This window comes from Protomyctophum bolini (assembly GCF_963924005.1).
Source record: "Protomyctophum bolini genome assembly, chromosome: 14".
Taxonomy (NCBI): domain Eukaryota; kingdom Metazoa; phylum Chordata; class Actinopteri; order Myctophiformes; family Myctophidae; genus Protomyctophum; species Protomyctophum bolini.
In genome coordinates this window covers 32398563-32414368 of record NC_137875.1, presented here as the reverse complement: position 1 = coordinate 32414368, position 15806 = coordinate 32398563, and the positions used below count along the sequence as shown (strand labels likewise).

The 15806-nt window shown below is 42.9% G+C and overlaps 1 protein-coding gene across 1 annotated transcript in view; it reads left to right on the top strand.

Moving 5' to 3' along the window:
- The first annotated feature begins 2729 nt into the window (after positions 1-2729).
- LOC308327991 (coiled-coil domain-containing protein 6-like) overlaps positions 2730-15806 on the top strand; it is a 34280-nt gene continuing 21203 nt past the window's right edge. The window contains exons 1-3 of the mRNA XM_080781661.1: positions 2730-3067; positions 4485-4634; positions 15135-15263. Coding sequence (XP_080637787.1) covers positions 2810-3067; positions 4485-4634; positions 15135-15263 — 537 coding nt within the window. The 5' untranslated portion in view covers positions 2730-2809. The remainder of the gene's footprint in view (positions 3068-4484; positions 4635-15134; positions 15264-15806) is intronic.

The window sequence follows — 15806 nt, the reverse complement described above, 5'->3', positions numbered from 1 at the left end:
ATTGTAATTGCGGAAATGGTGGAAATGGAAATTGCGGAAATTGCGGAAATGCGGAAATGGAAATTGCGGAAATTGCGGAAATGGTGGAAATGGAAATTGCGGAAATTGCGGAAATGGAAATTGAGGAAATTGTGGAAATGGAAATTGCGGAAATTGCGGAAATGGTAATTGCGGAAATTGCGGAAATTGCTCTTCAATTATAGCAATCTATTTTCAGGTAGATTGTTTTATTTTACTCAGTCAGCCATATCACTACTCATTTTTTTTTCATGAAAAAGGTCATAGCTGGGTAATCTATTTTCAGGCAAATTGTGTTTATTGTATTTTATTTTACTCAGCCATAACAATTTATTTTCTGTTAACCAACTTGCTGGCTGGCAGGCAGGCAGACAGCTACTCATAGACAGGCAGACAGACAGACAGCTACTCATGGAGAATTGGACAGGCAGGCAGTCAGACAGCTACTCATAGACAGGCAGACAGACAGCTACTCGTGGAGAATTGGACAGGCAGGCAGACAGCTACTCATGGACAATTGGACAGGCAGGAAGGCAGACAGCTACTCATAGACAGACAGACAGCTACTCATGGACAATTGGACAGGCAGGAAGGCAGACAGCTACTCATAGACAGACAGACAGCTACTCATAGACAATTGGGCAGGCAGGCAGACAGCTACTCATAGACAGACAGACAGCTACTCATGGACAATTGGACAGGCAGGAAGGCAGACAGCTACTCATAGACAGGCAGACAGACAGCTACTCATGGACAATTAGGCAGGCAGGCAGACAGCTACTCAGACAGGCAGACAGACAGCTACTCATGGACAATTGGACAGGCAGGCAGGCAGACAGACAGCTACTCATAGACAGGCAGGCAGACAGCTACTCATAGACAGGCAGACAGTAAGACAGCTACTCATTGACAGACAGACAAATAACTACTCATGGACAGACAGACAGACAGGCAGGCAGGCAGGCAGGCAGGCAGGCAGGCAAAGAGCTACTCATGTTATGTTATTATAACAGCTACTCATGTTATGTGCAATAATTTGTGCAGTTATGGAAACAGCTCTTTGTGTTTATGCAAGAAAATGTAACACATTTATTTATTTACATATTGTGTGCATGCACATTGTACTTTGATACATTTTGCGAAAATAAAGCAATTGAAAGAGAGAAGTTATCAAGTATCATTAATGTCGTAATTTTATCTACTGGCCCCTGGCCCCTTGCCATTTTTGTAATGTGGCCCACAGGTAAATCTATTTGAGTATCCCTGCAATAGTATACTACATCCTTAGATAAAATACGTATTTGTTTTTTGATTAACAGTCATAACAGAGATTAATACAAAAGTTTTAATAGGAGATTAATAATAACGTTTGAATAAGTTATACACAGCTTGGTCCTGCTATAAGGGGAGATGGGTATTGGGTAACCTCCATTACTTTCTGGTGCACCTATGTTTTATGGGTTTATAAGCACTTTATAACTACTACATTTTACAGTTGAAGCAGGTCTTATAGGCTAGTAGACCTAGTAGGCTAGTAGTAGGCTAGATAGATCAATTTTGATTGTCATTGCAACAAGTACAACGAAATTAAAAGTGCCAACCAATCAGTGCATCATAAATAGCTATAAAAAACTATAAAATCTAATACAACAAAACACACACATAACCGTACTTCATGTTATTGCACAAATCCCTATTTCACGACATATTGCACAGTACACCCTTGCAGCTGTTATTGCACAAAACCCTGATTGTACTTAACTTAGAAACAGCACAAAACAAACCTGTAATATGTAACGGATAATTTCTTAGTAGCATTTAGTGTGGCTACCGCTGTGGGATAGAAACTGTTGCTGAGTCTGTTGGTCCCTGACTTGACTAGTAGGCTAGTAGTATACTACAAGGCATGAGAACTAGTCAACAAACGACAGGGTAAATGGTCAAGTACTGTAGGCTAAACTACAGCACAAATAAATCAACTGAGTGCCGCAATTAAGTATTAACTAAGATATCATCAATTGTGATTATTAAGATTATGTTGTTACTATACATCTATTATTATTATTATTATTATTATTATTATTATTATTATATGTGGATACCAGAAGATTGGGCACCAAGGAAGAGTGGGCAAAATGTTAAATAAATAAAGTCAAGTTAAGTAATGAACATGCACGGTACATCATCAGACTTAAATATACCCTTCAGCTTCTTGTTTATGCCCAACATGATTGGATATAGGCATTAGGCAATAGGCTACAGGTTTAGGTTTTGCACTGTAGCCATTTCATTGTCGAATGTTCACATTACTTAATTAAGACCGTTTTCCTTATCTTTTTTTAAAAACATTTTAGCCAATTTTAATTTACATGGAGGTGCCCAGTCTAAGTCCAAACCGCACCAATGATTCGCCATGCAAGTGATGCAACGATTCTTGCAACATGCAACTACTTGCAAGTTGAAAGTTGCAACTACTCGTCGGAACCATTATCCCAATAGCAGTTGTAAAGTTGCATTGGTGCGGCTGACCTCCTAACGGTTTTGTTGCAATGCACTATAGTTGCAACAATGGTGCATTATTTGGTGCGGTTTGAAGTGCATAATGTCCACTATTCTTGTTACCGTTTATAGTTGTTAGAGTAAACATCCACCGGGTGGTGCTGTTTCCACAATCGCAAGCAAGGTCACACGGTCCTCGTCTGCCTGCCTGCAGCCGCCGTGGTTCCTGCACTCTCTCACTACTCCACCACCTAGTCCACACTGTCGCACTCACACACACACACAGTCAGCCATGGCGGACAGTGCAAGCGAGAGCGACACTGACGGAGCTGGGGGCAGCTCAGCCGTCCCGATGTCCACCTCCTCGGCCTCGAATTCGAGCAAACCGAGCGTAGTCATTTCGCAGTTTCGCCTGGAGGAGTTGACGAACCGCCTGGCCTCGCTGCAGCAGGAGAACAAAGTTCTGAAGATCGAGCTGGAGACGTTCAAACTCAAGTGCAAAGCTCTGCAGGAGGAGAACCGGGACCTCCGCAAGGCTAGCGTCACCATTGTGAGTTAGCGGTTAGCCTAGAGGCTAATTCATATATGTATACTTTTGCTTCTTGTTCAAGAAAAAAATGCGGGTTTTTTCAACTGGTTAAGTGTCGACGAGACTCGAGCTGTCACCGTTTCGTGTCAGAGATATCTGTATTTTTTTGTCGAGAGAATTGCCCGAGCGAAAAAGTGGAAGACAGCTGGTTTATTATGAACACATGAAGTAGCTGCTGTGCTATTATAGCTATGCTATTGCTAGCTAAACTAACGCTCGTTGGTTGGCCAAATGGCTAAATTAGCTAGTGGGCTAGCTTTGTTTTGTTTTTGCGTCGCTTGCTAATGTTGGCTAACGTTAGCAGGTGTGGGCATAGATATGAGGTTACAAACGGAGCTAGTGTGTGTGGGCATGGTTTGGTAATGTCAAGTTGTGAAGAGCTCAGTGAAGGGTTGCCACCCCGGGGACGGTGGGGAGCAACTTGCTGGAGTGTGATGTTATCAGTAACTTAGATGATGATAAAAGGCTGACAGACGACACTGTCTCCATGCTACGTCCAACAAAGCGATTGTTAATTGGATAATTGGTGAGAGCTTAGCTGTACCCTTAGCATGGTTCAATGCGTCATATATGTCCGACTCATGCTTGATTCACCAGGCTGAGCTAGTGCCACACTAAAGGGTGTAACCGATCACTTGAAAAGGTGGGAAGTACGTAGGCCTAACTTTACGAACAAGCTAAATGCCAGCCTTGAATATTGACCAGTCAGCCCACATTGCACTAGTCTGCCCCCTCCTACCTCTCTCTCTCTCTCTCTCTCAATGTATGTGGCTTAGCTAGCTATTTGGTAGCCATTGTGCTTGAACAAGTGATAAAGACTCCCAGCTTGCAAAAGAGAATGTGGCCTTGATGTGAATGAGAGTATGATGGAGAACGTGAGAGACACCGACAAGCAAGGGCAATGATATGACACCTGCTTCCACCCTTCTTTAGAGCCCCCCCACCACACACACACACACACACACACACACACACACACACACACACACACACACACACACACACACACACACACACATGTGCACCCTCCTCAACTCGTCCACTTCTCCCCTTACTGTCAGTCACCCATTAGTACTGCAATATCTTGAGTCACGAGGGGAAAATGCAGGTTCCTCTTTTGCTGGCAAATGTCTCTGCAGCAGATGTTGGGGTTGTTTGTTGGTTGGTTTGTGTGTGTGTGTGTGTGTGCGCGCGAGAGAGAGAACATTCATGCTGCATGTGCGTGTGCGCGCCTTATGTGCAGAAATGATTGGAAGCGCTTTCAGCAGGATGAAGGCTACTTACTGTCCAACATTTTTGCACATCGGGTTGCCAGTCCCATCAAGGTGTAACCCCCACCCTCACGTTTTTTTCCCCGACTTGTGTGGATGTCTTGCAGCAAGCACGAGCAGAGCAGGAGGAAGAGTTTATCAGCAACACTCTGTTTAAGAAGATCCAGGCCCTACAGAAAGAAAAGGAGACTCTGGCTGTCAACTATGAAAAGGAAGAGGAATTTCTCACCAACGAGCTGTCGAGGAAGCTCATGCAAGTGAGTGATGGGGAGATGGTGCAAGAAGCTTTTTGTTATTCATTGACCATAGTGACTTTTCTCAGTCCAAACAACACACAGAAATGAATGCTTAAACGTAGTTTTAATTGCCTAATGAAGTGGCAAGGATAATCCCAGTATCTGGGCTGTTGGTTTGTGTTGATTTCCTACACTTTAAAAGGAGAATGTGCTGTGCTGGAGTATTTTTGATGCAACATCTGTAAATGTTTGTTTTTTTCTAAATGTAATTTTGCCATCCTCAAATTTTTTAAAACCGATTCCACACTTAACAGAGATCCTTGTCCAGTGTATTTGAACAGTTCATCAACACATTGGTAGTCCCAGGTATTTTTTAATTAATTATTCCACCACTGCCAATGTTTGACAGTGAAGACCCTTATTTTGAAGGCCCACTGTACCCGAGACGTGAACTGGATGTAAACAAACACTGTGTGGAGTGACAAAAATGCAATCTGGGAAAAGAGTTTAATGCATTTTTTGGAAATCAGTTTACATTGAGGCGGATGGAGGCTTCCTGTTTTATCAGTCTCCTAACAACCTGGAACCATTCATACGTTAGTGAATAGCAATCTTTAGTGCAATTAATGAAAACATGGTTCTGGCGTCTGAGGACGTCAATGGCAGTTAAGTGTTTGATTTGGGTGATGTCCAGGGACATTTAAAAGGTTTTTTAAAATAGTAAAAAAAATGGCAAATAAGTTTAGGGATGAGGGTTAAGGGGTGGTGCAAGATATAGCCCTGAATGTTAAAGCCCTTATCTTCATCTACACTACCTGACAACCCTCCTTGTATTCTAAGTCCTCCTAGCATTGCAACACACTCCTTTAGTATATTTTTGTATTATTCTGGTACAGTTAAAATTAATGAGCAGACTGTGTGCACATCTTATACCTGTATTTAGGCCAGGTTCTGCATAACAAGGCTGGAATCAAAGATAATTTCAAATATCCACACTCTGCGTTCAGGCTCCCAAACAAATGAATTTTAAGGACATTTATAAATTTTATTTGTGGAAGCTTTAAACCAGTCTTCTCTATTCTGATACAGACATGAAGCGATGGTGTTCTCAATCGTAAACAAAATTAGTGCAGAAATGATCCTCTTGTCAGGGGGGGTGCAGTACTTAGTTTAGACAGTTTTTGGTTTAGACTAGTCATTGGTTAGACCAGTCATTAGTCCTACAACTACAACCTATCTCAAACCCTCACCCTAAACCTAACCTCCCACGGGGCAGCACACCTAAACCTAACCCTAACCCATGTCTAACCAATGACTAGTCTAAACTAAGTATGCACCCCGTCAGGGGCCGTGAGGGTGACTGCAGCTGCATGGCATTAGCTGGGATACAGCTCAAGAGGATTCTGGAGATGCAGTAAAAGCCCCAGAAGCATCTCTTCCAGGGATTTGGTGTGAAGTAAAGCAAAATGAGAACAAAGATACAATTAATCTTTAAAACCAATAGACTTTAGTGGTGGTGCAGTTAATGTAACTGAATACATAGCAACTCAGACAGAAAACCAGACTCCCTCAGTCTTGGGAACTGCTGCCAGTGTCATCATCTCAGCATCCCCATACTGCAGAAACTGTCAGAATATGTCTGGGAAAGAATAAACTGAAGACAGAGAAACTGCTTGTTTTTGGGAATCCGTTCCCTATTTGCTCAGACGTTGTGGTCAGAAATGGCTCATTAACCTTTCTTTTTTCTTTATCCCATGATTTTGCACCCCATTGTCAATTATCTAATGTAATCCTAGGCGCTACACTTCCTCTGCCAACCTGGGGAAGGCAGCGGACTGACCTCATGCTTCCTAAAATGCATGGGGAGGCTGGCCAGGGGAGGTAGTTTAGAGACCAGGATTACTGCATGTAATCACTTCACACGGGTGTGATTTTGTATGGTTATGTTCAAGTTCAACAGTACAATGTAACAAAACAAAAAAATACCTTTTAGTAGACCCTCCAGAAAAACGTGGGCATTGATTATGCAATGGAATATGCTGAGTTTTATGTGAATTTATGCGGCGATATAGATATCGATATAATATAATCACTTTAAGTGATTAACCTACACCCTATGGTATTGGTTTGGTTCTCAAACTGGGGTCCAGCAGTTCCAGGGGGTCCCCAGCAAAATTTATGAATGTCATAAATATCTATTTAACAACTTTAATCATACACATTGGCTATTTGAAAATAGACGCTCACACACACAATCTTTTTTAGATGGGGATCCGCAGTCAAATAAATATTAATTTAGGGGTCCTTAAGTGAGCACAGCAGAGCCATGCAAAACATCTGCCTTTCATGATTTTCAAGGCAAAAAAAGCAAAGCTTTGTCAACACCTCATGTCATTCCTTAGAGAAGTGAAACTCCGGCTTGTTGTGGTTTTTAACCTCTCTCTAAAGGGATTTAAAATGTTATGCTTGCAAGTGTTGATCCTATCTGCTTCCATGGAATACTATAACTTTTTGCTGAGGAGTTTGTTTGTTGGATACGTTTTTGAACGTGGCGTAGTTTACAAGGAGTATGCTACCATCAATGGACGCACGTCGCTCAAAGTAGGATTCACTTTAAATTGTCATTATGAATTTCTTTTTGGCGGAGCAGATTAATGTAGGCTACATTATAGAGCAAGGGACACTGACGGAAGGTACAGCGCAGTCAGCACACACACACACACACACACACAGCGTGTGCACACAGAGCGTGTGTTTTTGTATGAAGTGTCCGTCGGCGAAACTGGAGGAGTTGGAAAATAATGTTCGTTTGGTCCTTGTCCCTTACCGAGAATCCGAAATAGTTCCATGGCACTGACGTACAGTTCTTTTTGGGAACTAGCCCTTCCTCAACCTCCACTCCCTCGACATCTGAGTATAATTGCATTTCTTTCGTCTTTCTTTACATATAGTATTCTGAGCGGAGTGCAGTGAATGTGCGAGGTGCATGTAGACGAACTCCTGCTTCCCTCTCCGCCCAGAAGAAAGGGGGCGGGGACTTTAGCAGTGCTCAGAAGACAGCCGATCTATAAGCAAATATGCCTTGCATTGAAGTGCAGTAGCGACACATTGTTAGCTAGTAGATTTGTTATTTTTGGTGAACGGAACCGTCGTACTGCAGAAGTATACATTTCTGAATCATAGAACGTGCATTCACCGCATCTGATGCAGCGAATTTATCATGATGGAAATGATAACTCTAAAAAGCCGTATCGTGGAGACATTGTATCGTCCCGACAATATTTATCACCATATCGAACACCTCTAGTGCCAGGCACCCTGCGGTTTTATTTGATAGGACGTGTGTGGATGTCCTTAACCAACTACCGTCATATTGATCCCATACCTCCGGCTCCACCTGGGAGAAGGACGTTTTGACTGATATTAACGTTATTAACAGTATGGTAGTACAGTCAAAGGTTATGTTTAAAGGATAACTTAAAACGTCCCAGGGTGTTTATCTTTTGGAAAACCAAAACTCTCCAATGCATACCTTGTATTGCACACAAGCACGCACAGCCATTCACAGTTTCGCATCTCGCTAACAAAAACCTGATGATCGACGCGGAGTGTCACACCTTGAAACAATAGGCTTGACCGACCTTGGATGCATTTCAATGGTGATGGCCAGGTCAGGTGTGTTGACCTGATAAGTAGACTACTGTAGGTGTCATGTTCTGTCTGAAGTAGTCTAAATAGTGGCTGATGGATTCATGAACTAATTAAATTGCAGAGGTGACGTTTGCAAGGTAAATGCGCAATTATGACAAGACTAAAGTTTGCCCATTATGCAAGTAAATAGAATACAATTTGATAAACAGTGTCAGTATATTGTGGGTATAAATAAATAAATGGGTCTACATCCGAGTCCTGCACGGGTCCAATTTTCGATACCCACACCCGTCCCGCCCACCCGTTCATATCACAGGCACCGATGGCTATCATTGACTTTATTTCATCCAACACCGCATGTGGTGGTGGGTGGCGGCAGTGTGTTGCACACGGAACGGAAGACACGTAGGCCTAGTTGACTAAGGCTACTGCTGCTTATTATCACAACATAATGTTATATGATTTCGACCTAAATGGCATATTGGCATACTATATCAACAAGGAGAGGATGAGGAGAAAGATTAGCCCGATGAGTCGACCGTCTTGATCCAAGGCTTATTTACACTTAGACAGAGTGGCGCATTAGGCCAACATTACCTGGGTTAGCTTTACATCTTGTGTTGAATGTTTGCATTATAATCCCTTGGTGTTTCATCAGCGCGAACGAAAATATAGGCTACAGGCTGCAGCCTGGTGATGATAAAATAAACTCCACACGTGAAATGCTGCGATAAGGAAGCAAGGATTCGGCCGTGATGTCACTGCTATGCAACAAGGAAGTAGCACAGGGAAGCACAGCAGCAAAAACACAACGCCATTATGAAGGAATCGGAGGTGATGTGACATCACTGACGATTCCTTGGACATGTGACGGATTTAACTTGTCTCCGCTGTTGAGGAAACCCCCAGCTCAGCTGCTGTTTATAACATTGCGCAGTGCGGGTCCACTGATTAAAAAAGGTCACCCACCCGCGTTGCGTTGTGCCCCACCCGTACCCGTTATAAAGGTATATTGTCCCGCCCGTTCCCACCCGTCAAACTCGGGTACCCACGGGGTACCACGGGTATCCGCCCCGTTGCAGGACTCTGGTCTACATTTAAGAGGTTATTTCAAGCGGTGATCGCTCGCGAGCGTGTAATAGACACGTGCACGTGACATAGCCCCACTAGTTAGAAAAATCCACAGCACATCCCCAGTAACAAGTCTCCGCAAGTCAACCGTAGTAATTTACTTTATTAAGACACGACAGTAATTATGGTGCAAAATGGAAATAGTAATAGAAGTAATATTTTTAATCCCATTTAAAACTATATTATATTAAATAGAATAGGCCCAACCGCATTTTATTTTGTGTGCGTGTGTTGGTGATCTCATCAACCATTCATTCCCACAAAGGATTTTGACAACTCTGCCTGGCATCCCAATTCTGGCTGATCACTTTGTCAATTATGTGGCTGCTTGCCTTGTACTGTATATCAAACGTGTCTCTATATCAGGTCATGTATGTTATTGTGGCCTCCTGGTGGTGCTATAATAGGCCAATGTGAAAAGGGTGCCATTTTTCTTACGCCTTTGACGGAATTTGGATGTTCAAATGCATGAGTTGAGGCATTTTGTTCCTGAAATGAATCTGCTGGTGGCGCTATACCAGTCCAATGTGTTTCTTGGCCTAGTATAAAAGTGTGAAAAATTTCACGTAAATTGCACACCGTGTTCATAATTTGAGACATTTGGATCCGTCTCGATCTCACGACTAATTGACTAGATATACTGTGTACCGATTTGTGGGAATTTTGGACGAGAATTATTTTTTAATCTTTACAAAAGTCAGCCTCCTGGTGGCACTATAAAAGGCAGATGTGAAAAATACAGGTCAAAGGTTTTTCCTTGGCCTGGAGGCAAAGTTTCATGCAGATCGATTTTTTGTAAGGCCGTCGGGATTGGGAGTCAAACCCGCGGCACGCTGCCAGGCTGGCTCAGCAGCCTAGATGCCCGGACGGTTGAGCTAACCGTCGGGGCCAGATTGGTGTGTTTTGCAGGTCGGTCAGACGGACAGACGAGGTGCAAAAACCTTTACTCCCCCATGCCTTCGGCCTGGTGGAGACAATAATAGGCTCATTCATATATCATTGTAGCAGCCTGTCCACTTGTGCAGCAATGGTACACTCACTGCCATGTTCTCCACTTTCCTTCTGCCACTTTATAATGGCTGCAATGTTTGCACTTTAAACGTGTGAAGAGAACTATCCATCCTGTAGGCTGCCGCATGGGGCCACGGTGATTTTGGGTTAGGTAGGTTAGCTCATTATATCTGAGCAAGGTACATTTGTCCAGCCATTGCTGCACACATTTTGCACATTGTGGATATGCCAAAGAAAGATGCTGGTGTGGAAAGCACAAACGAGCTTGCCAGATGTACGGACAATTGAGAGGACTGGAGACCTCATACACCAATGGAGGGAGGGCTCGTCTGAGGTCCACGTAGAGAGAGATTATGGGTCAAAACCAATGGCAACATTGAGTTATTGTTTACAATCAATTATTTATTGTAATATACTGTACACATTTTTTTTTAAATATGTAATAAAATAAATAGTTACCCAAGTTTGCAAATAACCCACATTGTTGCCTTCATTGTTGTACTTCTCCCCAAGACATTATTGTCAAATTTCTACAATTTTGACAAATTAATTGAGTAATTAATTCATAAATGGACTTCTATCCGCATATGACATGGTAAATGTAGCCTGAGAAAATAACACTTACATTTCCATTTTATTCCCCTTATTTCCTGTTCATTTCCATAGAATGTTTCCACCTTGCATATTCCCAGAATCGTCCTGCCCTGTTGAAGACTATGATGACTATGACCGGTAATGGAGAGCATTACCGGTCCCTTACACTTCTTGTCAGTAATATATGAATTATTACTTTTTAATTGCCTGTAGTAATCAGATAATGTCTGTTATCTGCACTGTTTCACCTGCTCTCATTAATCATCTCCTCGCCAACTGGTCTTGTAAAGGAATCACTGATTCTCGGCAGCCATATCTGCAAAGCTGAAAACATTAATGGGGTTCAACGCTAATTTAGTAAACATTTTATTTTATTTAAGAAATTGGACTTGCTTAGATTAAAAATAAATGGAATTGACATGTTCAAACGGACACATAATATCATGTATAGTCTGCCTGACACATTTCTGCTGTGGGAAAATAACTCTTTAGTGGAAATTGCAGCTCTTTAATACCCTAAGTGCAACGCTTGTTGAAAATGTTAGTGGTGCACAATATAATCGATGTTAGTGGTGCACAATATGATGCACAATATAATCGAAATCGGCCATATCGGCAATAGAAATTCCATATTGGTAGCACCATATAGGTGATCTCTTAATTCTCTGCAGGAATAATCTGCATCTATAAAATATGCATTGGACGATAAGCGTTTGCTTTTCAGCCCAGCTCTCTGGAGCAATTTAGTCATGCCTGTTTGTGTGTGTGGGTGGTGTACTAGTGTTGAGTGGCAGTCAGCTCAGCACGTTATCAACTGTATTATTGGTTCTTGCCTGAAGGCTGTAACCACTCAAGATGATTTCGCTGCGGCTGCTGGACTACTCCAAATTACTCTCAAATTACTTTTCCTCTCGTCTCTTGGTTATTTGGTCCAGCCTATTTTCCACATCTTATTTTCCCCCCAACAGCAGAGCATGCAGGATGCCCAGACATAAACATGACTTTGAATGGTTGGATATAGGTCTGACCTATGGAGTGTTGATGTTTAAAGACACAGGAATCTGGTTGGGCCACATGTACTGTATGTGCTTCACCAAACCCCGTGTAAGGTCATGCAGATGGACTTGTTGTTTAGGCATGTTGTTATCTCGCCCTTTCCCTAACATGAAACAGACCTACACTAGGGCTCCAGACTAACTTTTTTCACCACCGTCCCGGAACCGTCCCAAAATACAATTTGAACCGTCCCGAAGTAAATGTATACCGTCCCGGGGAAAAAATGTACAAAAAGCACCACTCAAATTCTGAAATTAATAACTGTATTCCTATTGTAATAGAAATACAATTAAGCCAAACAAATAATGTACTGCATGTATTGAATACATGCAGTACATTACTTGTCTGGCTTCATGTTTCTTCTGCAGATACACTGATTTAGTCAAAATGCTCCCAGATGAAAAATAGGGCTTGGTTAAAAATGTTAATCGAATTAATCAGAGGCTTTGTAATTCATTAATCTAAATTAATCACATTTTAATCGCATATCAATATTCGACCTGAGAACAGTGATTTTTATTTTCAAATGGATTTTGTTATTTTGGTGTAGGCTACTTTATCAAGTCCAACAGATAACGTGCAGCAATGCAGGTATATGAATACTCAAATGTCTATTACATGGTTGGCATGAGAAAACAAATAAAAACAACTTTATTAGGGGGAATACTAAGACGAAGGATCAATAAATAATAATAATAATAAATACAATCAATAAAAACTGTGGAATGAGAGCGTTTTGGTTTTGGTGTGTGCATTCCACAGTGTTGGGGCAGCAATTCCAGAACAATCTGAGCATTAGAAAACATCTGTTGCTTCAGATGATTATATACCAACATATTATTTAATGTCGACGCCAGCTAGCAAGCCTAGCATGGAAGCTAACGTTAAACGTTGGTGTAGTGTATAGCCCCATGTCCATATGGAACCTTTCTGTGACACACAACCATGGTCTTATCCACGCTTCCAACCGATAGTTTTTCAATCTAAATGTCTCATCCACGGGGAAAAAGCAATATAATTCCTATGATTCCGTTGGGTGAATGTAGTGTGTGCGTTGTTGTTGTCAACGGGAGGCATACTAGTTTGGTCCGACAGAGCATTGGTTGACGGCACGGAGAAATTATCATGCTGCTCATCGCTGCACACGAAATGTGCATTTTCAGTGTAAAAACTCCTCTCGTCCCGAAACCGTCCCGGATGAGATACATTTACGTCCCAAATAGATATTTTACAGTCCCCGGGACGTCGGGACGCCGTTAATCTCGAGCCCTACTGCTGCCCTGATATGTGCTGTTGACAGCCCTATGTGTGTGCGTACTGTGTGTGTGTCATACTCCTAAGCATGAGAAACAAGGATTTGTGGTAATTAATTCTGCAGGCTGCTGTTTGTGCACTCACTCCTGTGCAGACATTTGTGTAAACAGTCCCGTCTGACCACTACCTCCCATACCCCCCTCCTTAAGTTTAGATGACGGCGGTTTGCGCAAGTGGTCAGAGGCAGATGGAACAAATTATGCTGCTGTGAATCAGGATGTATTCCAATTTCCAACATTATTCCCCACCTTCCAACAGATACTATGGTCAATACCTCGTCCACCTATGTGGACTAATACAGCTCCCCACGCTTGCACCTTCACACACCATTTCCCGATAGCTCAGCACACCTACCAATCATAGTGCCCGTTTCTGTTACTTAGCTGTTATTAGAAAAAAACCTTTACAGGGGTAGTGCTGTCGACTCACAGCTAGAAAGTCCTGGGTTCGATTCCAGCTGGGGTCGCTGGGGGCGTGTCCTCTCCTCCGTGTCATCAGTGCCCATACCCGATGCGCGGTTGGCGAAAGGGCCTTTCTGTGTGGAGTTTGCATGTTCTCCACTTGTCCCCTAGGGTAGGTACCCTCACAAAAAACATGCAGTAATCCTGGTCTCTAAACTACCTCCCCCTGGCCAGCCGGGGCACCTGATGGAGGGGAAAGGAACTGGTCGGAATAACGTGTTCCTTCAAAAAAAAAAGAAAAGAAAAAACTTTTACTGATCCCCAGAGGGAAATTCAGGTCTGTGCTGATTTTTCTGCTCTGCAAGAATGTTGAACATGCACTGATACTATGTGTGTCAACCAGTGCATTAATAAATTGTGGTGACATTCTGTAACTGACATCATAATAGGCTATGCTGAGATGATGTACAACATGAAATGATGCCATAAAAAGGTTACCCTGTTCATTAGTTGGAGAAATGTCTTGACTGGGTGTAGCCCACGTCTATGGAAGGTTTTAGGTGCACGTTATTCCTGTGAGGTTATTGAACCACAGTTGACCCTGTGTGAATGCAAATGCACATTGAAACCAGTTTGTTGCTTTGAGATGTTATTTTCTTTAATTGCAGCGCTAGCAACTTCACTGCTTTCAACTCTTTCCCCATCCAACGAACAACATCCAGCCCTTTCCTCCTAATGAGTAATCACTTATATAATCCATCACAGTCGTCCCATTTTGAATCAGCACTGAGCCGCACCCCTTACGTTGTGTTGGGAGGCTGCCAAAGGTGGTTACTTTGGTCGCTTCAGGCAAAACTCCAACCATGCCATAATTTCACAATGTGAATTCTTCCTGGAATTGCAACCAGACATCTGGCGGAATTGTTCCATTAACACCTCCCACCCCCACTTTATAAACCCCATCAATAATTAAATAAGTACTGTGTGGTCGGATTTACATATTGAGGATTATAAATAATTGTCATCAAAGTATGTGACTCATTAGTCTCTTCTGTTCTCAACTAGTCTCTTAATTCAGACTAGTCTCTTAAATTAGACTATCTTCAAATGTTACAGAGGGTCTGCCCTATCAGGAAGCTGCCATCTGCTTTTAGGACTGGGAAGGTATTCAACCAATTACAATGCAGGTTTCTCAGAAAAAAATATCTGAGATGTCCATTTTTGCTAAGCAGCTACCTTAGCTGAGTTATTTACGCGGCTGCATAGGCAAAACAGAAGTGTTTGTTTGTGCGTGTGTGTGTGTGTGTGTGTTGTGATACTCAAGCTCTTAACTTCTCCGTCTCCCTGCTCTCTCTCTCTCCAGCTTCAACATGAGAAAGCGGAATTGGAGCAGCACTTGGAACAGGAGCAAGAGTTCCAGGTCAACAAGCTGATGAAGAAGATCAAGAAGATGGAGAACGACACCATCTCCAAGCAGCTCACCCTGGAACAGGTACGCTCACCGGGAGAGAGGGTGGAGAAGGGGATACCAACGCCATGGGGGGGCAGGCTCTCTGGGAGAGAGGGTGGAGAAGGGGATACCAACGCCATGGGGGGGCAGGCTCTCTGGGAGAGAGGGTGGAGAAGGGGATACCAACGCCATGGGGGGGCAGGCTCTCTGGGAGAGAGGGTGGAGAAGGGGATACCAACGCCATGGGGGGGCAGGCTCTCTGGGAGCTACGGGAAATGACGCCCGAGTTATACTCGGCCGTGATGGAGCCGGACATTGACGATCTAAAGCTCACAGCACTCTACGATCTACAAGCTCACAACACTTTGCATTGCGACACGTTGCTTGTAGATTGACTATTTCCGGTGCACATCCAAATATAAATCGGGCACTTGAGTACGCCCTGGGGATTTATCAGCGGTTCTTATCAGACTTGGCATCAATCAATTTCTCCCACTTAGATCTAGAACCATGTTTTAAACCCATGTGTGAGAAAAAAAAACTGCCTGTCACATACACACTCTAATAATGGGATCCTATTCTTCA